Source organism: Melanostigma gelatinosum (assembly GCF_949748355.1).
Source record: "Melanostigma gelatinosum genome assembly, chromosome: 9".
Lineage (NCBI taxonomy): Eukaryota > Metazoa > Chordata > Actinopteri > Perciformes > Zoarcidae > Melanostigma > Melanostigma gelatinosum.
The window spans coordinates 14,539,008-14,564,663 of record NC_136642.1 but is presented as its reverse complement, the minus strand read 5'-3'; the positions used below and the strand labels follow the sequence as shown (position 1 = coordinate 14,564,663).

Here is a 25,656-nt window from a genome sequence, read left to right as displayed (position 1 = left end):
TCACTTAACTCTATATTTCCTAATTTGACTTAATTTTCGATGCCAATTTAAGATTTTCACAGATTGTTGTATGGAGAATACAAACTACTAAAGAAATGAATTCAACTAAACTGAAATGTCATTGCTGCTGTTCCCATTACGAGGCGTGTAATATTATAACGGTCAGCTGACTGTGGCAGTCCTCTTATGTCTGAAAACGTGACTGAACGCAGCTCAAAAATGCAATTGTAATTAAACTTTCTAGAAATGCTTTTACAAGCTCTGTGGTGTCACAATTAGCGATGACCTCGCTGACCTCGTCCCCGGCTGAATAAGGCACAATAAAATGACAGTTTTAAGAAGAAGAAGTTAGCCTGGTGTTTGATTGCAGCAGCAAAGTGTTAAAGGTTGTTTTTACAAAGATGTGAAGCCTGTAGCAGTGATGCATTTGCGAAAACAGGCAGCTGGACACTTTACTTCGAGAAAAATGTCAACCAATCTAAAGATTGAAATCAAGCTGAAATAGTGCTGCATCAAAGACCTTTCAAGTTGAAAAGAGCAAAACTGAAAGTTACTGTGAGGAACTTTGAACTGATTAAGAAACAGTCCGTTTAACACTGATGCCTTTATATGACTCATACAGTATATACACAAGTAAACAAGACCATCAGCGAGGAGACCGGCTACTTTTATGTCGTTATTCGTAAAGCCATCAGTGCCACTGTGTTCAAATCCCTGCAAAACCAGATGAAATCATGCAGGGTTCACCCGAAACTGCGTCGGGCTCAGAACCACAATGGGGCCTTCGACAACAAGCAGCCCTCTGTGGACAGACGCTTCTGCCGGGAGCCGACTCGGACGCCACGCTGCTGGAGGCCCAGGCCGTGTTGATGGGCCCGGTGGAGGGAAGGGAGGCACTAGAACCAGGACTGAGCGGGGCAGACCCCAATAAAATGGCTGGTACTTGGAAACACTTCACACTTTTGACAACAAGGACCGCCAAAATCATCTTGAAATTAAAGTTCCTGGAAGTAGCTTTAAATGTGCAATATATGGGATTGAGAGCATCAACATAACTGCAAAAAACTGCCTGAGCAAAGTTTCTGGTGGTTGCATAAGCGTAGCGCCCGCCCTCTGTTTGCTCTCTAGGTAAACAGTAAGCTCTGTCCGCACCTTTGCCATAGTTTGCACTGCTAGCACCGTTAGCTGCTAGCAGCCAGAGGCAATAGAAATGCTCCCAATCCTGTATATTGCACCTTTACCTACAGCATATATTGCATGCGTTCTTCAATCACTATTTACTCTGGTGTTTTGATGTTGTTTATGTAGTAATGCACCAACAGCATGAATTCACTCTCCACTGTTACCGTGGACCCTCTTGTTTGCGCTTAGCTCTTCCCTCTGCCCCTCCTCCTCCCTCGCCTCGGACGAGTAGTGCATCAGAGTCTGGTGCCTGTTTCTGGACGGGGCGTCCTTAAAGCGCAGGCCACAGTCTTCACATGCATACAGAAGCCCCTCTCTGTTGCTGCCCGGGTTTGCTCCCTGTTTGCTCCCATTACCAGCGTGAGCAGCGGTCAACACAGGAGACTCTCCGGACTTTGGAGCTGCTGTGTGCGAGTTGCTGTCTGAACTGTTGGGCGTATTCAGCCCAACGTTGGTTGGGGGAAACATCCTGGGACGCCCAGGTGGACAACTACGGCCGGCTGCTCCCCGATATGCATCCCCAGCTCCAGCTTCTCTGGTGTGTTCGGGGGCCAGTCCGTGGACCGTGCGGTAGTGGAAGCGGATCCCGGAGCGGTTGGAAAAGCTTTTCTCACAAAAGCTGCAGATGAAGGGCCTCTCTCCTGTGTGGATGCGCATATGAATCTTAAGAGCTCCTGACTGGGTGAAACATTTCCCACACTGGCTACAGCAGTAGGGCTTCTCTCCTGTGTGGGTCCTCTGATGGGCCCGGACCCCTGCCAGATGGGGAAACCCCCTTCCGCAAAACCCACAGGAATACGGCCTTTCACCGGTGTGAATCCGACGGTGGATCTTCAGAGCCCCCGACTGGCTAAAACTCTTCCCGCAGTCAGAGCAGGTGTACGGCCGGGCACCGGTGTGCACATTGAGGTGGATGCGGAGGTTGCTGTGCGAGTTGAAGGCCCTGCCGCACTCTGTGCAGAGGAAGCCGGATGGTTTTTGGGCGTGCTCAGAGCGCTGGTGCTGCAGCAACTGGGACGGTCTGGGAAAAGATGCGGCGCAGTGCATACAGGGATGAAGAGACAGCATGCCTCTTTCCGCTTGCTGCTGAGTGTGAGTTTGTCTGTGCTGGTGGTGGCAGACCTGAGTACAGGTAGGAAAGGAGGGAAAAGGGCCAGAGAACTGTGGGGCATGAGAGCGGGCTAGCTGAGGGCAGGGTAAACAAGAGGTTATCGGACAGTGGTGGTGATGAAAAGGATGGTGGGCGTGAGAAAACAGGGAGTCTGCGCCTTCCTGGTTGCTCAGTATCTGGGTGCAGGTCTGCAGGCTGCGATGGCAACACAAGCAGGGAAACATGGAGAGGTGGGAGAAGGAGCCCGAGGACGCTCTGGAAGGAGGAGTCTGCTCTGCAGTCACTCTGTCTTCATCCTTCTGCGGCCGACTGTCGGATGTGGTGCTGCTTGGTTCGGGGGTGTCTGGTAAGCACAAGTCGAGGCTCATTGAAGCAGTACTGCTGAGGTCTTTGGGGTGGCACAACCCATCCGAGTGAGGGGGTGCGCGCAAAGACTGCCTTGGATTTAAAGTCTCAAAGGAGGTTGCAGAAGTGGCGGAGGGGCAGCCAGGGCAGGTGCAGGCATTACGCACATCTAGATATAAAATAAATATGAATTACATTGACGTTAATGCAAGAAAATGATCACGCCAACATTTGTTTTGGAGCTCTAACCTTGTCTCTTGTCTCTGGCCTCTCCCTTCCTCTGTGATGTCCCAGGCTCAGACTTGTCCCGGACCGGTCGTAGTTGTTGTTGCAGAGGTTCGTGTGAAGCACCTTTGAACCGCAGAGCCTCAACAACTCCTCCGCCAGCCATGCCCCATGCTGCGTTCAGCACATCTGGCTGATCCTGCAAGGCTGATCCAGATGTGATAAGGTCACCAATGAACTGATGCACCTCCATCCAGGAGCACTGAGCACGCTGCGAAAAGTACAAGGCACAGTTGCAGTCGGAGTGCATTTCGTGTAGGTGTAGCAACAGGCCATGTTAATATGCGTTGATCGTTAATCAAACGAGCAGGGCTTTAGCTGAAAACATTGGTTCCTCGCAAAATCGACGGAATGAAAATAACGGGGTCGCCTACTTACAACGTCGCTGCACTTCTCTTTGTCCATGAATGTAAACACGCGCTGGTGCTGTGGTCGGATCGACGGCTCGGCTTCAGATGCACGAGTTCAATATGTCAGACACTGGGTCCACACAATGACCGCAACAAGCAAATGCACGTTCTTTATGACATGCTGTAGTATCTACTGTAACCTGCTGCCGTCCACCTCGCACACAGAGCACTTCCGGGTCATTCACTCATGTGACACGTTGACGTCTTTTGATTCTTTTTCTTCTTTACACTTAAAAAAATATTCACTACGACATATGAAAAACCCAAACATACACACGATATATATATATCTTTATATACATATTTTATATATACACACACACACACACACACACAGCTCTAAATCAGGATTAGAAGACAAGATAATGTTTGACATCCAGAAACTTAGCATCTATGAAATTAGCCTTTGACAAATAATTGTATTTAGGCTGCAAAGTACATTTGTTTTGTTAGATTGGAGTAAAGTATGGAATCTCAACAGCATATCATGGAAACATAGAGAAAATGCTAAAATACTCAATAATAGAAGTCTTGTCAAAGGTTTGTTGTGCGTGAACAAAACAGGTGTAAAAGTATTTCAGGTTGTGGTGAGAGTCTCTTAATTCTTGTAGATATTTTCCAATTAAAAACAACTAATTTCATACAATTAATCTTTATATTTTAAAGGAGGTTATGCACTTTACGCATCACAGTTGGACCATTATCTCAATTACTAAACTCACCAATGTAATGCAGGCGTGCTACACAGTAAATCTCCACGACAGAGCTTTGTTTCTAACGACCGGCTAAATATGATGGGATATCTCAGTCAATGCTGGATATCAGACATTTTAAAATGAAGTGTCAATTTGTATTATTATCTTTATCTAGCTTGACTCAACAAAAAAATTTTTTAAAGTCATCAGTGAACTCTAGTTTTCAGTAAAATACTTACCTGACTGTGTGGACGTATTGCTGTGTTTCTGTTTAAGGAGAGACACAAGGCAATGTTTTGGACCGATAACAAAAAAACAACATATAAACAAGATATTAACTGATTTTGCGTCAAGAATAACTGTTTATTTGCCTTTTACAAAAACAACATCAAAAGATACCTGCAGAGTGTAACGATTCAGCAAATCACGAGGTGACAGAATGTCATATTGTTGATCAGTACCGTTATTTGTATTCATTAAATACTTTTTAAAAAGTACTGAAGGTAAAGTGTTTTCAAACAAAAATTCATTTCAAGTTCTCAGCTGAATACAAAAAAAAAAAAATCCAGTGTTTTCATTCAACTTAATACATCATAACAAACCAAAAAGATTCAATTTCCCCACACGAGCACGTAACGGGAGGAATCAGGAAAACGTTTTAATCCTCATGACTTTGCATAGGCTTCATGACAGTCACAGCGCCCTTTCTGCTCCGGTCACCCGTGCTTTACCCAAAATGAAAATAAAATGAGCTTAGTAACTTGGAATGTTTTGTTCAAACTACAGAGGAAACAACAATATTTTCTTATTCTAAACCAAAGCCATACTGCTGCAAATACACTCGATTTCTTCAAGAGTCTATTCGTAATAGTGGAAAAAGAAAGAAAGAAATCTGCTTTGTCATACAAGGGCACGATGGCAGATATGAGAGAGAAACAGACAATATTGAATAGTATATTGCTCTAGCTGTAGAATAACACTTCCATGTGGCTGTGGCTACAGGTACAGCCGTGGGTGTGTCCTTATACACAACCTCCACGAAGGAATGTGACTATTGACGAAAATTATTGTTCGTCACTGCAAATGTTTTTGTTTATTTTTCTTCAGCGATGTCAACCTCCATCTTAATTTCTTTCCCTGTCAGCGGGCAACATCTGGAGGACCAGGGATCAAAACCAGGAGACGGCCGCTCTTTCTTCAGAGCTACAATCGGTCCAGAGGAGGCGGTTTTACCTTCAGAACTGGAGAGATCCATGGGATCCACTTTAAGCTGCTTCCATTCAGTATTTGCATCTGTCTCACCAAGATCCTTTTTAACAAACACTTTGCTATTGATGTTTTTAAATGCTGGTCTATCAGTGCGGTTAGCGTCTCCTGAGATGTCTAATTCCCCTGGCTCACTTTTAATAGGACGAAGAGGAATGTTGCCCAGAGTTGACTTAGATGAGTTACACTTACGGGACAAATCCAGAGGTGCTTCGCACACTGGATACTGTTCGCTCCCACGTACCAAATTCAGGGGCCCATTTTGCGTCGCTCCAAGAGCAGCATTCACTCCCAGTTGTTCACGTGAAACAGGTGGTGGAGCCACTTTCGGCGGGCCCTGCACAGCTGGACGCGTCGGAGAGATTGCAGATGTGGGTGTCGGGCAGTCAGTTAGAGTTGCAGTGACAGGAAGAAACACAACCAGGTCGACCCCTGGGGGCGGCTGTTGGTCGAGGGTTAGCCGCCATAATCCGTCTGATTGACCAGAGCCTGCAGACACCTGCTCTGTCACAAGTTCTGGACCAGGAGAATCCTTCACTGGTGCAGCAGGGTTGTTTAAAACAGCAGCGGGCATGGCGGCTGCATTTGTTGGAAGCGCTGAGTCTGGTTTTGCGTTCTTTGTCTCAGATGAGGAGCTCTTCGAGGCCAGGCGTTTCTTTGGAGCACTCTAAAATTCGAAACACAACAAACAAACAGAAAACCCACTCAATGAATTATTCACAACACTAACATGATAATAATAATAATAATAATAATAATAATAATAATAATAATAATATGGCAATATAATGAAGCTGGGGAGACCTATAACTTGCTGGAGGAAGTTTTCAAGAAACAGCAACACAATGCAACAAGAAATGGCTTCCAATCGCTTCACCTGGTGGGTTATGGAAGCTCCAACATCCCCCTCCACTTACACATGTGTTTCTTGACATTACTTCACTTGGGTGTTTGCAGAATGATGCATGTGCAGAGTTGGACATTCTAAGGCTGTTTCCATGTTCATCTGCTAAAAGGAAAAGGTTTCTCTTTGCTGACCTTCTCCACCGTCTTTCAGTGTGATTCGAGTAAGCAGGCTTTTGTCGTCCAATATGCAATTTACATTGAGCCGTATGAGCCAAATAGGTGATGTCTTGTGTCCAGCAGTTAAACCTTTGAAATATTTGCTTATTCACAGCTAATTCAATGAGACTCTTTTGTGATAAAACCGTAAACACAGCTTATTAACCTTTAGATGTCTTAATACATGTCTGGAGGGGATCAGTCAGTGATTTGAAGCTGAAATAGTACAATTATATGATTTGAATTTAAGGGACAGACAATAAAATAAAATAAATACTCACCGAAGGCTTGGGTTTTTGTCCACAGGTCTTCAGGTGGCTGTCATAGTTCTGCTGGTGGGGAAAGCCCAGTCCACAGCTCTGACAGAGGCAGGGCGAGTTGCCGGCATGACCCCCCATGTGGGACATCAACAGCAAGGCCGACCGGAAACCCTTCCCACACTCGGCACACTTCAGCACCCTCTGGTGAGCCCCGGCGTGTTTCTTCAGCTCTTCAGAAGTGTCAAATCTCTCTCCACACTCCAAACATCTGATCTCATCCCCTTTAGGCTCCTGATTGCCCCAGCAGCCGGTGTCCTTTTTGTGCCGCTGGAAGTCCTTCTGGCTGAGAAACTCTCTGAGACACGCCACACAGTGAATGCGCTCGGGTTCACACTTGTGTTTGCGGTACAGCTTGGCCAGGCGGTAGTGGCAGCGGCAGCGCACACAGGTGTAAGGCAGCAAACCGAGATGGGAGAAGCTGTGTTTCAGGAGAGCATTCTTCTTAGTGAAGGTCTTTGTGCAGTCTGTGCATTTAAAATTGCGAAGGCACGTCATCTTCCGGTGGCGCGCCAGAGATTTTAGAGAGCAGAAATTGCGGCCACATACCTCACAAACCACCTCCAGCCTGCATTTCTTCACGTGATATTCACACGCCGTGAGGCAAGTGAAGACACGTTTGCACAGGTCACACTCGTAGAACTCCTTCTCTAAGTGGGTTCTAGACAGGTGGACTTTCAATTCCCGCTGCGTCTTAAAGCTCTTCAGACATACACGGCACCGGAAAAAAAACACTTCGCTCTGGGCGTGCGTGCGCAGGTGGACACGGTAGTTGTAGGTCTGGCAGAAGCGCTTCCCACATTCAGCACAGGAGTACGGGCGCGCTCCAGTGTGCAGATTCATATGGTCCTGGAGCTTGAATTTGGAGGGCAGCTGCAGATCACAGACACTGCAGCGGTAGTCGCCCCCTGTGTGCCGATGGACAAAAGTTAGATTAGAAGGAATTAGATATGGACTGACATATGAGGGTGCATCTGGTACCACCTTATAGCTGTTTTACGAAAAGGTATGCCTGGCGATATTCTATATTTTTCTCATTGTAAACAAATCCCACAAAAATACCAACACATATGGTGATCTTTTCATGAGACTTGTTGACAAAAAAGAAAAAATCCGATTGGATCGTAATTTATGGCAATTCGGCTAAAAACGTCTGTGTTTCAGACGAACTGTAAACAATACACTACTACCAGCTTATGAGGGTATAAGTGAATGAGTCATACCATCGTTTAGTCCCTCCTCCTCCTCATCATCGTCGTCGTCGTCGACCTCTTCTTCCTCATACACTTCTGAAACCTCACTGTTGTCGGACTCGTCCTCCACAGCCTGCATCTCCGTCGATTCCTCCAGCGCAGCGTCTCCATCATCAACACCTTTCTTCTCGTCATCCTTGCAGTCATCCTCTTCAGCTATTAGCAGTGGAAGGTCTGTGGCTTCTGGCCCTTGTGCAGGATGTTGTGAAGTGCAAGTGTCTGACAGCGGAGCCGTGGTTTGTTCAGCATGCGAGGTCTGTTTTGCAGCACCTGCTTCTTTACCAGCTTTTACCAGTCTTTGTACGTGTGTGGTTGAAAGTGAACTGGGTGTGTGACTGGGTGGGAATGAGTCATCAGGAGAGGTGGAGCTATAGGGTGTCTCCCTAAATGAGGTCTGTAGGATATCCGGGTATCCCAATTCTGTCAGTTGGATGTCAATGGTGTATTCAATGGACATGACTGCTGGCTGAGGAGTCACAAAGGGGGCTGTGAAACACACAGAGTTATGGGTTACATGTTAAAGGCCCAGAATGTATGTTTATTAATAAATCAAACAAGTACTGTTGTCACATTTCGCCTTACCTGACGAGCGACTATATATATGTGACTATTCCTCTGGATCTTTTTTCTGTTTTATTTTCTATCGAGCTCGCAAAACTACTTTGCGTGGGAATGCACCTTCACGCGCTGCTGGGCACCTCGCTCACCTGGTAGCGTCAGCAGGAAGGCGTGATGGCACGGCTTGGCTTCAGAACAATTCCAAAACAAGCCTCCCCCCCTTCGATGTGAGCCTTTTGTCCTAAAGCAAATATACACGGGGGGACAAACACCGAAAAGATTCGACTTCAACGATGTGAAAATAGCATCCGATTAGCTTGCTACAAACCTCACTCAACCCATTATGACCAGAGCTCGATCAGATCATAAATGGGAGCTCAAAATGAGGAAAACAAATGAAGCACCACAAGGAGAGGGAACTCGTGAGGGCGCTCGGGCACACCTTGTGTTTCGGAGTGGTATTACATGGGACACAGCCAATCAGCGGCAGGAGAATATCCCCGGGAGAGCGAGTTTGCTACTGCGCACAAGTACTTTATTTGAGTGCATATACATCACTTGTGTACTCCATTTATATGATATTCTATACTTATAGTCCACTACAATTCATTGGAAATATTGTACGTTTGCAGATTCAGAGTACAGTATATCTAGAAGCGTCCACCGTGACCAGCTGCGACATTTAAATACTGCATACAGATCAGTATAGAGACATAACTAAATGAATCAGTTACAATAATATAGTTGAACGGCTGCTTGAATGCCTAATGATGAAATATTGCATGAAACTTACTGTTATACTCTTACTATTTGACTATAGTTTATAACTACTTTAATTGTCTAAAGTAAAAGTACTCCCTGTATTATGACACTGGATTATTAGATTATTACTAGTTTACTATTGTTATTACTGTGGTTTGTCAATGTGGAGCCAGTTCTAATGGCTTTATACTGTCTAAAACTGGTAAGTCCACCACATTTTCTAAACTGGTGGTTGGTTAAAATATGTATCTGCAAAGTAACTACAGCTTTAAAAAGAAATGTGGTTTAGAAAAGTACTTGACTTTATGATCCACACATAGTTCATGGATGGTTAACTTTGGCCATTTAGTAGACGCTACAGCAGAGACACTAATCATCAGCATGTCCTGAACTACAAAAGGAAGGACACAGTAAGATGAGCGTGCCCGTACGAAAGGCTGGATATTAAAACCGTTTGATTAGTTCAGCCGCCCGGTGGAAAAGGTAAACATCAATTAAGTCAGTTTCTCGTTGAGCAAGCGGCTAACATCTGAATCTTGTGTTCCTGCATTAGAAGTGAGACAAAGACAAAAGGTTATTTCTTCAGCAGCCTCCCTTGGGATAGCATGTTTTATTACACATTGCAGTGGCGAGAGAAACAATCCAATCAGTGAAAAACACATGATATACAGTTTCCTTTGGGACTCTAAGGCATTTAAGAGTCACGAGTTCCATTTAAGAAATGCCCAAGACATGAAACATTATTCTAACAAGTGAAAAATTAAAAGGAGTATTTTTTTTTTTTACTATAGACAAGCAGGATTATAGTGGATCATTCCTGCCCACATTAAATCTGGAACTCGAAGCCAAAGTCATTTTTTAGCAGAACATAATCCTGTAATTTTAAAATTCTTCAATGAGATTTAATTTAGAAAGGAATATAATCAAAATAGTTTTTTTTCAAATGCACAATATGAACCAGAAGCTGTACAGAAAACATTTCTCTTGACAAACTGTCTGAACATTCAAACATAGTATCTCTACTAGGCATCTAATTTGCTTCAAAATAGGTACATGCCCAATTTGTGTTGGAATAAAACAAGAGGAAATAAAACCTTTTTTTTTTTTTTTAAACCACAGTGAGTTGAACTCGAGACTCAAAGAAATAAAATCAAAACACACATTTCAAGCTTTAAAAAAAAAAAACACTTAAAAGTTAATCAAAACAGTTTTTTTTGTTGTTGTTTTTTTACAAATAAACTATGTTTTGTGGCAATGGGTGCAACAGATGGATTTAATATTTGGTTAGTCAATTTAGGAGATGTGTCTGCATGTCCAAAATCTCAACAGCTCATAATCAAAACTCAAATCCAAAACTTGCTAAAACGTCATTCTCAAAATCATTCCAAACTCTGAACTACCATCAGGAGGATCAGATCTCCAATGTTAAAATAAAAGGACAATGCCTGACTAAAATCTTCAGAAACCATACACTTTCTGCGAGGTCCCCGCAGCTCAATTATCTCTTTGCACTTGGGTTTTCCGGCTGTTCCTCTGGGTGGCTTTTCTGGTGAGCTTGCAAGGTGCGCTCACGGCCAAAGCTCTTCCCACAGACTGGACAGGCGAGGCGGCCGACGGCGTGAGCCCGTGACATGTGGGCGTCCAGCTGCTCCGGACGGCCAAAGCTCTCGTCACATTCTTCGCAGGGATGAGCTTTCCGCGGGGCGTGTTTCACCTTCTTGTGAGCACGGAGCTGAATCAAGCCGGAGAATGTGAGGTCACATTCGGGACACGGGTGCTGACGGGCCGGAGCAGCAGCAGCATCTGCTTTAGGTTTCTTCTCCTTTGCTGGAGCTTGACTGTCGTCGTCAGGACTCTTCGTATCTTCAGTTTCTGATTTGGCTGCTGCTTTAGAGGGACGCCCACGCTTCGCCCCACTTGCTTTTGCCTTTTCCTCGGCAGGGGGTGCAGCTGACTCTGGTGTGCTGCTGGCCTTCACCGCCTCCTCGGGCACTTCTGCCTCATCTTTCTTTTTCCGCTTCCCCTTTTTCTCCGCAGCTGCCGGATCTTCCGCTTTGGAAGGCCGTCCTCGTTTCTTGACGGCTGAAGCGCTGCCATTGCATTGCTGACCGTCGGAGTACTTCTCATGGTGTTCTATCAGCTCCGGTTCCGTTTCAAAACCCTGACCACACTTCTTACAGCGGTGGGTTTTCGTGGGGTCCTCCGGCTGTTCTGCGGTCTCTACCTCTGGGCGGAGATGCTGGGTCAGGCGATGATTACGCAACAGTCCAGCGCTCCGGAAGGTTTCATTGCAATCTTTACATACCAACTGTTTCTCTGGACACACCTGTCTTCTGTGGGCTGTTAGCTACAAAGGCGAGACGTGAAATAAAAAATAAAAACACTGGGTGAGTTTCATACTTGTTTGGCATTCATGGTGGTTTTTAGCTTTAATAATGCCAAGGACATTTATTTATAAGGGTAATCATTATACTCACTTCAGAGAATGTTTTAAAGCTCTCCTTGCAGTGCACACATTTGAAGGGCTTGTCATCCTTGCTGTGTGTTGGCTGGTGCTGTGTCAGTTCCTCAGAGGACAGAAATGATCGGTCACACACATAGCATGTGAACAATGTGTTTCCCTGTGAAGAAATGGGGGAAACAATTTAAAATAATTCAAGACCAAGAACTATGTTGTACCCAAGTTTATCAGATTAACTTTATTCGCCATGTCTGGGTGATCTTGGTTTACCGATAACACAGTAACATTGTATAAGCTGTATATAGAGTGTGCATTCTCCTGCTTACACTAAATCTCAATATATATTTAAGTAAATATACATCTCAATTTAACTAAGTCACTTACTCAAACACTAACTTGAGAGAATTAGATTTACCTTAAATGATAAACTTCAGAATTTGTTTTTTAAAATATGGTTACCATTTATTTATTCCAAATACTTTCAATACAGAATATTATAAACAAAAGCCATAATCTTCATAAAAACGTGTAGACAAACTGTTACTCTCAATGTTATTCAATGCACTGATATTGTGAAGCTTATAAATGTATTATTATTACCTGCTGAAGCTGTTGCTTGTACTCTTCCCGGTGGCTCTTCTTCATATGCCTTTCCTTGGCTTTGGCACTGCAGAAGGTGATGAAGCACTGGAAACACTGCAGATTTTCATGCTGGTCTGGAAAGATAAATTGAGATTAGAAAAATCATGCAACAGACACAGTTAATCTTTCAGGGGCTCTCAGCAAATGCATTTAAAGCTGTGACCATAACACCACTTACAGGGCTGAACGGAGGCCGCAAGAGGTCCATTCAAAATGATGGGTCTTTGTGGTACTGCTGGTTTTTCAGGGGGAGCTGCAGGAGGTGGATCTGGCAGTCCCCGACCCAACACTATCTCTTCTATGTTCAAAATATCCGAGTCCATCCTGGTGTACTGGCGGGTCTCAACAGGCAGACACACAGAACAATTGTCCCGAATGCTATTAAAAGAACAAGGACACATATGAAAGTACGGTTACTTATCACACGGAAACAACAGCAGTTCGTTTGGTTGACAGCGGGAAAATAACACTGTGATAACTAATCACACGTTATGCTCAACAGATGACGACGAACAAATAATTGACTAACTTATTTAGAGTGAGGCTACAGTAAAACAGCGGCTGATAGACACCACAAGTCTACATCAATATTAGTCCAGCTATTCCATAACAAACACTTAAGTTTCAGCTAATCTTGGCCAACGTTACCGCTACGTTACTGCAGTTAAGGCCGCTAGCTAAGCTAACTAGCGCCATGAGAACCTACGAGCATCCCGCTACCAATTCACTTATTAGAATGACTTACTGGGTGTATCTGGTAAACTGTAACACTTCACAGATTATGTAACTGCTTTGGTTTCATGCGTGTGCCCGTAGCTGACGTCTATAATAAAGTAGCAGCCTATCGAGCGGACTAACGCTAGCTAGCTAGCTAGCTACTGGTTAGCGCTAACAACACTGGCTGCCATTCAAAGAGCACCGGAGACTTCTCGTGCCTTTTCACATATCAAGTGTAAACTCTGTTGGGCGCTTGCATATGTCTGACATAGGTCATTAAGATGCACGTTCATGAATACACCTAAATCTTGTAAAATATCACATTTTAAATGGAGTAGACGTTTACGTTACCTCTAGCCGCTCTTTGACGATAGTTTGACTGAAAGAGTTGACCCTACAGAAGTACAACGGATAGATCGGACACTTCCTGGTGTGTGTGCGCCAGATAGCCGTTGGTACAACTAAGATGGCTGCCATGCAGTCTTTGGTAGATGTTTTTATTGTCATTTGGTGATGCTGTGACAAAAATTCAAATATAAAAAAATGGACCAGCCGGGTTTTTCTGCCGCTGATACAGAGCTGCACTTTGCATCGTAGTGTAGCTTGAAACACAAACCTTTCTTGGAAAGGACGCACAGTATTACCGTATTATGATAAAAGACTCATTCACAATACCGCCACGTCGGTAAATATACTGTATTTATCTTAAGACAATCATTTAGAAACACACAATAAGACAGCTAGCGTGATATCGTTATGAACATGGATGCATTTTAATTTATCTCCCCTTCTATTCAGTCTGATTCTGTGGTTGATCTCCGTCACGTGACCAAGAACAACTTCGTGAAAAGTACTTTTTCATTCACTGTAATAATTTGCCTCGTTTACAATACAAGGAGTGCAAACAAACGTACACAAGAAGATGTACGTTCAATCAACCGTCTAAATTGTAATTCACTTTACTTAGTCAACGTTTTGAAGTCCATTTCTAACTCTTCAAACCATCTGTTTGTACTACAATGCTCTCTAAAAATGATATCAGTCGTATTTGTTAACTCATATCCCTGTAGTACAATATATCTCTCTGTAAGAGTATGTGTATACATTCAATTTTCAGTTACTTCTACTTTTAAACTATCTCTGTGATTTCCGCCACAAATGCAGAGGATCACTACATTGGAGTATGATAAATGCATGAAAGTTACCTGATGTCAGTTGAATCTTAGTGTCACTGTCACAACATACTTAATGTTATCATAAACAATTCAAAATGTCTCTTGTGAAAAGGGTGTATGGTGCAAACATTTCTCGACAGTCTTAAAAAAAAAAAAGAAGCAACAATGCATGTATTTTTTCCATCTGCCTTTTATTGTTTTCTGAAATAAATAAATACAATTCATAGATCTAAAAGAAAGCTCATCATGGAATGTAAATTCGGTTAGGTTAAAATAAATAGTAAAAAAAAAAAATCATGGTAATTGAAATATTAAAATCATACTTTGTGCTTCTTCTGCAGCACGAAGTGTATGGCTCTGCATATTTTTTTACATTTCCTTCTGAGGGCAAAATCATTTTACACTTGCTCGATGCCATAATAAGCCACATCACAAATCATTTGTTTTTTAAACTGCAGTACACATAGTCCTTCACAATGTCTGCCACTGCCAGTGAAAGGCATCATGGAAAAAGTTGTCAGGACAGAGGAGATACCGTATTTTTTGATGAGCTGGGTTTTCATGCACCAAAAGCACAGTTACATTCCAACTCAGAGAGCAAAATGTTGTAAAATATCAGGGAAATTCTGTAGTGGACACTACACTTTTTCCAAACTCCCTTGATTATGGAAATTCAAAAAGCAGTTGTGGTTGCGTGAGATACAAAGAAAGACACAGCACTTAAGGCATAGCACACGGGATGTTCTTTGACAGTCCCCAAAGCGACACCTGCCCCCTTCTCCCTCTCCGAGCTGCTCCGGCCAGTGGCCTGAACCATCGTACCGTGTGGCTGCATCAGGCATAGGACTCTCCTCCACCAGGCTGGGATTGGGGGTTTCGTTTGTTGCATGAGCCTTGTCTTTGGGGGGGTGAGGGGGAACCGAGTCCTGGGTATCAGAGCCGCTACAGAGGATCAAAGCCTTCGACACCTCCAGTCTGAAGGACATGAGAGTCAAAGGTGCAGACACTGCCCTGTGATCCTGTCGGTACAGGAGCCAGGAGTTGACCAAAGCTAGATCTGTGAGGTACCAGAGCACCGCTTGAGGCCAGCAGGTCGGGGCTGAGGCAGTGAGGGGGATGGAGTAAAGATTCTGCAAATCTCGGTTGAGATGAGCCGACATCTGGGCCTTCTCAAAGTTGTCAATGAGTGAAGCCATGTTCCTCTGGCCATTTCCTGCGGTCGAAAGTATGAAGCCACAGTGCGACCTGCGTAACATCAGCTTCCCATCTGAGCTTACGAACTCATCTCCGATCTGTCCTCTGGCTCCTCCAACCCTTCCTGCACCATGAACCCCTGCAACTAACAGGCGCTCTAGCATCGCAGGGGTGGAGAGTTCCTGTTTGCAAAGAAACACCATACTACCTTTGGGGGCCATTTCTTCCACAGCGTCTTCTTGGCCGGAAAGACCCAACTTGAGATCCACGTCCAAGAGCAAACCGCCAAATCCAATTAATGTTGTACAGTTTAGAGACAGCTTCTTATTGTGCATCTTCCCAGGCAAAGCAAGTGGATATTGGTCAACTGCATAGTCCCCCACTCTTCTCAGCGACTCGCATCCTGCTTTGAAACGGCACAATAATGGCTGAGCCTTCCACAGCGGATCGGTCTGTGTTTTCAAACTGTTCAGGTCATTTGGCGCGTCCCTTTGTCTCTGCCCGTTACTATGCTGACAAATATGACTTTGCCTGCTTGAGGGAGTTTTACCTTGCAGTGCATTTTGAAAGTCACTATCATGTCTTCCTTCCTGAACATTGCTGTTGACTGGATCTTTCGCAGGAGAGGCGAATTTCAACATGCGAGACAGCTCGAGGAAACGGGAAAGCGGCACGGCCTCAGCAATCAAGGGCACCTTAGTCAAGTCCTCCCAATAGAGCCTTTGACTAGGAAACTGAAAAATAGCAAAAGACCAAATAAACCTTTAGCGGCCTTCCGTCTAATTAACAGAGACAAGTAAAGATGAAAAAAAAACAGAGCACAAACCTTTAAAGTTCCCATTGCTATGTGGATCCCGACAAACTGTGCAACCTCTCTGGCTGTGACAACTTTGGTCATGTTGGAGAGTTTATTTGTGCAGTTGGCAATTTCTACCCAGGTATCCCAACCAAAATAACTGGAGAAGTAGTCAATGGGCTCTCTGGTCCTGTTTTCCTCTCCGGGTGCTTGGAACTGGCTCGTTGAAGTTGGCAAACTAAGGGAGAAAAAGTGAAAAATATAGTTAAAAGTTCAAATGAAACATTATTTCTGCACAGTATGACAAAACTATTAGTAGAGAATATATTTTTTTAGCAGTGCTCTGTTAAGGTTGTATACTGTACTTTTGTGACAGCTCATCTGGCCGTTGTGCGACGTTTGTTTGATTCTTGTAGAAATAGGCCATTACTTCTGCTTCTGAGTCGAGCTGAGGATCAGACACTTCAAAACTGCCCACGTCCTCTTCATCAGAACTTTGGAGGAGAAAGTCCCGGAGGTCTGGTAGATGCTGAGACTCAGTGTCTGCCACAGCTGAAAGATCAGATCATAAATGGACGAGTTATATAAAGTTTGATCGAAGTAGCTTAAGTACGTTTATCAGGTACCAACAAGTAGACTTCTAACAGAAAACAAACCATGTCCATCTGCAAAGTCACAGACCCCTGGTTCCGACAATAGTCCTCCCTCTCTCATTTCCTGGTAGTCTAGTACAGAATGGCTCCCTTTATCTGTTAATAGATGGAGCATGAAAATCTTCCGATAATCTTGGGTAAAAGAAGAATATCACTGGAAAGGGCAATGACTCACTTGAATCTGTTTCTTGATGTTCTGTCTGCTGGGCTTCACTGGACGCTCCCGTTGTTAAATTCCCACCGTTGGTCTGAACAGCTCCAAGTAGAACCTCCCTCTCCTCCTCCTTCACTGGGTAGAAGATACACTGGTTGGTGTTGAACTCCGGGGTGATGCAGCTCTCGTCCCTCGTTGTCTCTCCACTCTCCAAAACTGAAAGAAAAAAGCCGAAAACATCAAACTCTCGAAATCTTACAGGGTCAATTCAGTACACAAAGTGGATTTACAAACACACACATTGGCTTATTTAATCATCGCCTGTCAAAGCTAGAGCTAGGAGATTGTTAGCTAACCTGAAAAATAGTTAACAGCTACATCTGGTACAATACATCTCTTCACCTAGTATTAGATTGATGTTTTTTGTACATGTTCCCTGACAAATTTAATAAACTTGACTAATCTTCCAGTCTTAATGCTAAACTAAGCTAAGCCCCTCCTGGCTGCAGCTCCACTGACTTGTGAGAGGTATCAGTCTTCTTATATGTACACGTATCTTCTAATGTTGAACTATTACATCAACATGTACCTACAGTATGGCCTAATACTCACATGGATTGGAGGAGTTTTCAATGTCGACCTGCTCCACATTCCATCGGATGCGTCTGCTGCCTTGCGTGGTCTCATGCAGCACGAGGCTGCTCTCGTCCTTCACCAGAACGCTCCTTATATCACGATGGTGCTGCGGCTGCACACTTGCACTCTGTCTGTTCTGACAGGTGAGTGCAACCAACGGTGGATCTGACATATTCTCTTCAACCTTGATCTCCTGGCTCCCGAGGGCCGCAATGCTGTCCAAACCCTGGAACCGCAACAGATGTAAGTTTGCAATGTTTCATTCATTATTCATTGATGATGAATGGTAGTTGTTGATACAGCTGGCGTCTCACCTGTCTGTGACTGTTCCTCGCCGTCATCTGGCACGTCTCCTTGTCACCAGTCGCTCTCTGTCTAGAGGTGAGGACCTTCTCAAGTATGATGCCTGGAGACTGGTCAGACCCATTGTTGTGTTCCTCTCCTCCCTGCAGTCCTCTTAGATGCCTTACCTCCTCAACACTAGTGGTAACGGACTTCAGCTCAAACACAACTTTCTCTTTAGGCAAAGATGCAGTTGGAGCAGTGGCTTGGTTGGTCTCAGTACTGGTCTCTGGCTGTGAAGTCTTTGTGCCAGTCTCACCTTCTGAATCAGAGCTAATGGGACATACTTCGTAAACTACCTGACACTCATCCTGTTCTTTCACTGATTCCGTTCCTGTGATAGTATCTCCGACTGAAGCGCTCTTAGATATCACATCTCGTTGTAAACGCCCTGTTCCTCTTCTCCTACCACTTGTAGCATTCATCGAAACAGCTCCTTTCCCTTCTTTTTTCTTCTGGACTAACAGTTCTTCCTCCTCTTCTTCTTCTTTGATCGCCACATGATGAGTGGAGCATGACACAGTCTGCGAAGTTAAACTTTTTCCAGTTGTTTCGATACTAACTTGCCCAGGAAGCTTCTCAGTGCTTTCACTCGCAGAATTGCAAATTCCACTTGATTTATTTTGGGGAACAATGTCTTCATGAGAGGTTGGTTCATCGCTCTCATTCTGCTCCCCAACAGTGACTAAATCTACCTCGAGAAGTAAATCCTCCTTAATGTCTTCATCCGTGGTGAACTGACCTTGAGATTCTGAGCTGGGATTCCTCGGAGTACCGTCTTCTTGCTTGTCTGCATCCGACGCCGAAGGTTCTCCCGTTTCTGAACTCTTTGTCTGAGTAGAGGTACTTAAAGGGGGTTCAGATGTGAAATTCAAAGGGGTCTCACTGTTTTTCCTTTGATCAGATGGCGAATGAACTTCAGCGGAGGTATGAGATTGATAATCTGCTTCCCTTTCACCTTCAGCCTTATTTTCATATGCACTCACTTCGGCATCTGAAGAAGGAACGGGTAAAGACGGGGATGGAATCAAAGCCGGAAAGGAGACACCTTGCTCTCTGTCCTCTAATGCCATCTCTGCAAGCTCAGGCTCAGTGTCCCAGTCTGAAGCAGCATTCATCACTCCAACAACCTTCTCGTTCCGTTTTGGAAGCTGGTAAAGATCCAACCTGGAGACGCCTTCAAAGATGTTGCCATTGGTGTAAGTGAGACCGGGACTCTCCACGATGTGATCCGCCTTGTGCTTCTGTAGGGACGAGACGTCGCTAAATCTTTGCCCACACTCTTTGCACTCCAAGGCACGCTTAGAATTAGAAGTTATCACTCCTTCAGTCTCCACATTGGAAGAGGCTTTACGTTTCCTGGTGGTCTTTGGTTTGGTGGGCGTCGTCTCAGGCTTTTTACGGGAAACTTGTAATGAGGACAACAAGGAAAGAGCTTTCTGGTTCTTTTTGGGTCTTCCTCCTTTTTTCTTACCGTCCGCTGTAAGATTATTTGTAGACTCACTTGTTGAATGTTTACCTTTACTCTCTTGGGAGGTTGTTTGGGCATCATGAGGTGAAGCCTCCTGTGTCTGGCCTGATGCTTTTGAAGGGTCTAACTTGTAAACTTTCAGTTGAGGCTGTTTATGTCCTTTCAGTAGAAGTAGAGCGTCTTGCGTTATCTGTGGTGCAGGGAAGTCTGCTGAAGCTGTGCTGGTTTTTGTGTTGACTTTTTCCTGTTTTGCCAGGTTTTTCTTTCGCTTCCCATCCTTTGCTTTCTTGGGCTGATCTTTTTGCATTCTTTTTGTTTGTCTTTTCTTTTTAAATACAGACAAGGCTACAGTTTTGTGCTCACTGGTGACCGTAACCCCCTCCCTGGCCACTTCTTTTTGCTTTTTCATTTTATTTTTTATTTTATTCCCTTTGATTTGTTGCACTTGTGGGTCCTTGGTTGATGAAGGTGATTTTATTTCAGAATTAGATTCCAAATGTCCCAATTTCTTGTCCCTTCTTCCCTTCTTCTCAGACGCTACCTCTTTCCCTGAGAGATTTGTTGGTGGTGTTTTACCTCTTACTTCTTCCTGCGTTGGCTGACACTGCTGTGATGTCTTCTTCTGTTTCTTGTTTTTCTTCTCTTTGCTTTGTGGACCAAATTGAACAACGAGGCGAGACTTTTTACTTTTTTGCCGTTTGGCAGGTGCGGCATCGATTTCGAAATCATCCTTGCTTATGGATCCGACCAGTTCTTGCATATATCCTTGACAGATAACAGGCCTGGTTGGCTTTCTTTTCCGCACTTTAACCAGTTCTTGTGCCGACATTACATTTACTGGTAACTCTGACATCTGTGGCACCTGCTTGGTCTCCAAGTGTGATGGAACCTCTTCTTGAGCAGGTGGATCCTCGACTTCAGACTTGTTCTCCACCGGCTCCCGACTCTCCTCGCTATCTACTAGCAATTTCTTAGATGGTTCTTGTTCAGCTTTTTCTTCTGGCTCTTGTGGTGCATCTCCATCCACCAGGTGGCCCTGATCTAGACTTACTGTTTGCATCTGTGAATCAATCTCTTCTTTGAGGTTAGTTTCAGATTCACTTGTAGTTTGTGTGAGCATGTCTGGTGGAACAAAAGGGCAAGAAGGAGGGCCCTGTTGCTCTGCTTGTAAAGATGTCAGCTCCAGCTCAACTGTAGTCATAAGTAGTGGAGCTGACAGGCTGGTCTCCTGCTCCTCTAATACAGTCTGATCTGCAGTCTTTTCCAGGTCAGTGGTTGGTACCAGACAGGAGGACGGGATTTCATTATATGGCACGGTTTGGGATTGTTCTAGCTCCACAGTTGGTATAAGTTCTAATATGACTGTTTGCTCAAGGTTTTGCTCTACCTCACTCTGAGAAATAATTTCCTCCACAGGATCAGACTGAATTGCACCAATATCGGGCTGTTGAAGGATCCGATGAATCCCCTCTCCCTCGGGTCTTTCTGCATGTTCAGTCTGAACGAGCGTCAGCTCTATATTTTCACCTACTACGATGTGGGAACCTAGTTCTGAGAAAGATGGGTTTTCCAACTGCCCATCTGGCGTAATAGGCTCCAGTATAATTGTTTGCTCCATGAAATCAATTGAGTTGTTTGAAGGGTCCATTTCAACTATCTTAGATTCCGTTTGTTGCAGTCCTATAAAATCGATGTGCGGTGGGTAGAGATTCAAATTTGTTGTTTCTGCCAGTTGTAATATCTGCTGCACTTCCAGTGGTGGGGCATTAGGTGGCACCTGCCCCAATATTACAACTTGGTTTACTTTCTGCACATTTTCTAAGGACTCAATAAGCCTGCGAATCTGCTCCGTGTCAATGTTGCCATCCACTTTCTGCAGAGGTCCATGTGGCCCCACCTGTAGTAGTGCTGGTTGGTAAATAGATATTGGAGTTATGGTGGGCATATTTAGTTTCACTTGCTGCTCAGATGAGAGGGCTTTACCGGCTGCAGCAGGCAACCCGTTGTGCTTGGTTTTCATGTGATGTAGCCGTGTCTTGGTACTCTTGAACGTGGCCTTGCATACAGAACAAGGATACTTTATGGTAGAAGCACCTAAAGATAAGAAAAGAAGACAGCTGTGATGCATAGAGGTATATCATATGAAGCACAACACGTCCTGCTACCTGACAGAGATAGTTTGTTTTCTCGAATTTTATCATTTTTAAAAATGCACTAATTCAGGAGGCCAAACATATCACATTAATTATGTGTTTTTTGTTTATCATTTAAGTTTATTTTCAAATACAACCGCAATATTTAGAAAGCTTTCACCATCCCGAGAATAAAGAATAACTTAATAATAAGCATAGTTTACTTTTCTGTGTATATGTAGACTAATTAATCTCTTTTCGATAGACATGTATCGGCTACAAAAACAGTAATATAAATTCACATACTACACATTGTACGAACTAAGCTAAGCCCTTGAATCCACTGTTTAGAAAGGCTGCCAGGGCCTCTCATATATTGTGCATCCCTAATAATTCTATTATTTTGGATCAGAAAATGTGACTCAGACAGAGTATGCAGCAATCCTTACAGCTCTGTGAGGCCGTGCATCGTCACAGCACGGCTTAAAACTAAAGTCAAATGTTTCCCCTCTTAGTTCAGCAATTTAACATGCTAACATTAGCTAATTAGCACTAAATGCAACAAGTCCAGCTGAGACTAACTCAAATGGGGTTGTTGTGCTGAGCAGTAATATTAGTCAGAAACCAAAGTATTGGGCAAATTTAAATTTTTGAGTTTTGAGAATAACAACATGATTACAATCCATTCCATAGTTGTCAAGACATTTCCCTCAAAACCACAAAAGTCAACCTCATGGTGGTGCTTGAGGAGAAGTCATTAAGATTCATCCTTTGAGAACCATGAATATCTGTACAAACCTTCATAGATATTTCAGTCTGGACCAAAGCTGTGCACCAACAAACTAACATCGTCATCCCTCGAGCCGTGTTGCTAGCATAGCTGAAAAGAATGTGAACATCTTCATGTGTAAACTGATAACAACGGACATTTTCCTTACCATCATCTTTCTTCCGTTTTGCTTTCGCTGTGGTGTCGACCTCATCTCCTTCAGCTCCCTCTGGCAAGTGTGAGGCCGCATGTTTCTGCAGAGCTTTGGACATTGTGAACCTCTTTCCACACTCCTTGCAAACATACGGCCTCTCTCCAGTGTGTGTGCGGCGGTGATACTTCAGCAATGTCATCGTTTTGCAAGGTTTGCCACAGTCGGTGCAGGCATAACCGTCCTGGCCAAAATGGATTTTTTTATGACGGGTGAGCTCTGATGACTTGCTGAAGGCAATGCCACAGATTGGACACTTGAAGGGTTTCTTCTCTGTGTGGGCTTTCTGGTGGACCATGAGCTCTGTGGAGTTTGTGAACTGGCGGTCGCATACGTAGCAGGCGAACATGGCGTTCCTCAGTATGCACTCTTCGTATTCTGCTGGGTGGCTCAACTTCAGGTGGCGCTCTTTGCTCTTGTGATCGCTGAAGATTATGTGGCACTCGATGCACTGCAGGGAGAGCTGAGACGCTGGAGGGAGTCAGGGCAGGAGGGGTAGAAAGTTTATATGTAACATACAGTTCATCCATATCCTTAGGATAAGGACAAGTACTCTTAAAAAGTATTAAGTCCTGCAAAAAGAAAATACTGTGACCAATACTGTAATGTTCAGGCAGATTCCAATATAAGTATAAGAGTTGAATAAATATGAAAATGATATACCAGCCAATTGTTCTCATAGATGCATAATGCAAACAAAAGTTTTAATGAGAATCCTTTCAAATTGTTTACTTTCAAGCCACAATATATATATTCAGCAGTGCACTTGTAAGTGCTCGTGGACAAACAGATAACTGCATACCAATATGTATGCAATAAGCTAATAATAATAATAATAATAATAATAAACATGACATAATAATTAACAAATACAAGTTTAAATACTCACATGTGAGAGGCATAAGCAGTGGTTTGGACATGTCCATCTTTAGAGGATCTACCATGGCCTTCTTGGAAGGAACGTATTTCCTACCATCACGTACACCTTTATCCGGTTTCTTTGCCTTTTTCCCATCGCACCCAGGATTTGCGTTCGTGTCAGGTGTCGGTTCTGCAGGGACACTGAGCTTTGAAGCAGAGTCCGTCTCCGTCCCCGCAGTGTGAACTGAGGGCTCTGTCAGTGGCCCTGCAGCAGGCTCCTTCTCCACTACGTGTGCGACTGCCATACTTGGTGCTTCTGCTGGTTGCACCCCTGTCCCATTCTCCTGTGGCGCCTCTACTCTTTCGGTCACAGCAGTAGCAGCTGAAGTGTTCCCCTCTTCCTGTGCATCCGGTTGACCCGGTGCCGGCTGGGCTCCGGTCTCTGTGTCCAGTGGTTGCACTGTGGTGGCAGTAGTCACAGAGTCTGCTACGCCGCTGTTGGACTGGGTCGGACTCTGCATGGCTCTCTGCCTCTTGGCTTCTCAAATGCACTTGTTCATGTGTTTCTATGACACCAGGTCACACACAGGAACACAGAATGGCTGTAAACCAACACATACATGAACACAAGGTACCAAGGAAACAACCACTCAAACTGCTTTATATTTTAAAAAAAAGGGGTGTTTCACAATTTTGTATTTTTTAACGCAGTTAACAGCATCTTTGTCATCTATGGCGGAAGCTGGGGGACTGGTGAATGAATGGGTTTAAAACATTTGAATTACAAAAGAAGACGGATGGGGGGGCAGCCGTTAGAAGCTGATGTAGAACCCAAACTCAACACTTGAATTGGTATACATAGTGTATGAACAGAGTACTTCAACATGATAATATATTTGAACAAACGCTCCATAACGACCACAGACACACGGATTATAGCAGCCCAGTTAGCTTAAAATTCACTGATTTGCGGTTAAGATCGGCTAGCGATTGTTAGCATTCCCATCGCGTTACTAGCGCTCAAAGACGCTAAATATGCATTCACTGTAACTACGTCCCCGTTTTTACACCCTTATAGCCGTATGGATGCAGGAGGAAGCGGTTTTAAGGTTACCTCGGCTGTCTTGTCCACCACACACATCTCCGCGTCGTTCCTCACAAAGCCAACACAGAGGCGCTGCAGACAACACGTGACGTCACGTCTGACAAGAGCCGCAAGGGAGTCATGGGAATTGTGGTTTCTCCCACAATCAGCCCCCCACTCATGTGCCGCTGTTTACTCTGCTAAAAGACTACAACACGGCGTGTTGTCGGTATCAATTAGTACACTTAACCTATATTTAGAATACGTTTAAAGATGAATAGAGGTGTTGGTAAATCCTTTTTCATTCTATGGTCCACAAATTCTCCCTCACTTGAGTCTCAGCCATTGTCTAATGACATTTTCATGTAGAACTGAAAAACAGAACTAGTCAATGAAGGCAAACTATAACACGGTGCTGTACATCACCAGATACCAGGAACCAGCAATGCAACTACTACTACTTATTGAGCAAATTAAATAACACCCTTATAGCACAGTGCTGGGAGGATCGTGCTTATGACTCAATTGAATAAGGCTGAATAAAGTTTACAGTACTGCATCTCCTGGCAAAAGCACAAAGTAAAACAACCAGTTGGTGGTGCTATTGCAGCATGTGATGCAGGGTCTTCTTCTATTGCAGTCCCTGGAAACCTCTATAAACAAATAACAAAAAAGTCCATTAGCACAGTATTCTGCACCATTATTGCTACCACAGTTTGCTATCTACATTTCCATATTTCATGAAATACTGTATTGCTTAATGAAATATGATTAATACCTTTCTCTGTTTAGTCCTCTAGTTTTCATAGTTGTATTTTTTTTTCCCTTTATAAATGTGCTATGTTTCCTACACAGATATGTGCCGTATTCATATCCCATGTATTACATTTAGTATTGTAGAAGCTACATTAGAATTAGAAATGGCTCCGTATGGCCAGCTGATCAACTATGCATAAGCTCGTGGTGGTAGGATTTAGAATTGATGGGACTGTGTAGAAGTCTCTTGAGCTCCATTAGATCTCAGTGCATGAATAAGTCAGCCATTACTTACAGTAAAAACTCCATGAGAACTTTAAACTGTTGATTGTGGCAGAGTGATCCAACCATAACGT

At 44.0% G+C, this 25,656-nt stretch overlaps 4 protein-coding genes across 4 annotated transcripts; all 4 read right to left on the bottom strand.

Moving 5' to 3' along the window:
* Positions 1 to 1,292: 1,292 nt before the first annotated feature.
* Positions 1,293 to 3,477, bottom strand: LOC306781613 (uncharacterized protein). The gene is made up of 3 exons (XM_079274543.1): positions 3,302 to 3,477; positions 2,888 to 3,134; positions 1,293 to 2,807 (listed from the first exon to the last, which is right to left on the bottom strand). The coding sequence occupies exons 1-3, from the start codon at positions 3,326 to 3,328 to the stop codon at positions 1,330 to 1,332; spliced, it is 1,752 nt and encodes a 583-aa protein (XP_079130669.1). The 5' UTR covers positions 3,329 to 3,477; the 3' UTR covers positions 1,293 to 1,329.
* An 890-nt stretch (positions 3,478 to 4,367) lies between these two features.
* On the bottom strand, positions 4,368 to 8,765 carry LOC306782763 (uncharacterized protein). Its single transcript, XM_079276203.1, has 4 exons — positions 8,634 to 8,765; positions 7,897 to 8,412; positions 6,638 to 7,581; positions 4,368 to 5,961 (listed from the first exon to the last, which is right to left on the bottom strand). The coding sequence occupies exons 2-4, from the start codon at positions 8,381 to 8,383 to the stop codon at positions 5,122 to 5,124; spliced, it is 2,271 nt and encodes a 756-aa protein (XP_079132329.1). The 5' UTR covers positions 8,384 to 8,412; positions 8,634 to 8,765; the 3' UTR covers positions 4,368 to 5,121.
* A 1,552-nt stretch (positions 8,766 to 10,317) lies between these two features.
* On the bottom strand, positions 10,318 to 13,518 carry znf576.2 (zinc finger protein 576, tandem duplicate 2). Its single transcript, XM_079275170.1, has 5 exons — positions 13,418 to 13,518; positions 12,528 to 12,727; positions 12,308 to 12,423; positions 11,724 to 11,867; positions 10,318 to 11,593 (listed from the first exon to the last, which is right to left on the bottom strand). The coding sequence occupies exons 2-5, from the start codon at positions 12,670 to 12,672 to the stop codon at positions 10,745 to 10,747; spliced, it is 1,254 nt and encodes a 417-aa protein (XP_079131296.1). The 5' UTR covers positions 12,673 to 12,727; positions 13,418 to 13,518; the 3' UTR covers positions 10,318 to 10,744.
* Positions 13,519 to 14,487: 969 nt separating this feature from the next.
* Positions 14,488 to 24,619, bottom strand: znf576.1 (zinc finger protein 576, tandem duplicate 1). Its single transcript, XM_079274952.1, has 10 exons — positions 24,575 to 24,619; positions 23,489 to 24,062; positions 22,558 to 23,070; positions 17,989 to 21,581; positions 17,651 to 17,900; positions 17,060 to 17,254; positions 16,888 to 16,980; positions 16,597 to 16,783; positions 16,262 to 16,469; positions 14,488 to 16,169 (listed from the first exon to the last, which is right to left on the bottom strand). Exons 2-10 carry the CDS (start codon positions 23,979 to 23,981, stop codon positions 14,880 to 14,882), a joined length of 6,822 nt encoding a protein of 2,273 aa, XP_079131078.1. The 5' UTR covers positions 23,982 to 24,062; positions 24,575 to 24,619; the 3' UTR covers positions 14,488 to 14,879.
* Between the last annotated feature and the right edge of the window lie 1,037 nt (positions 24,620 to 25,656).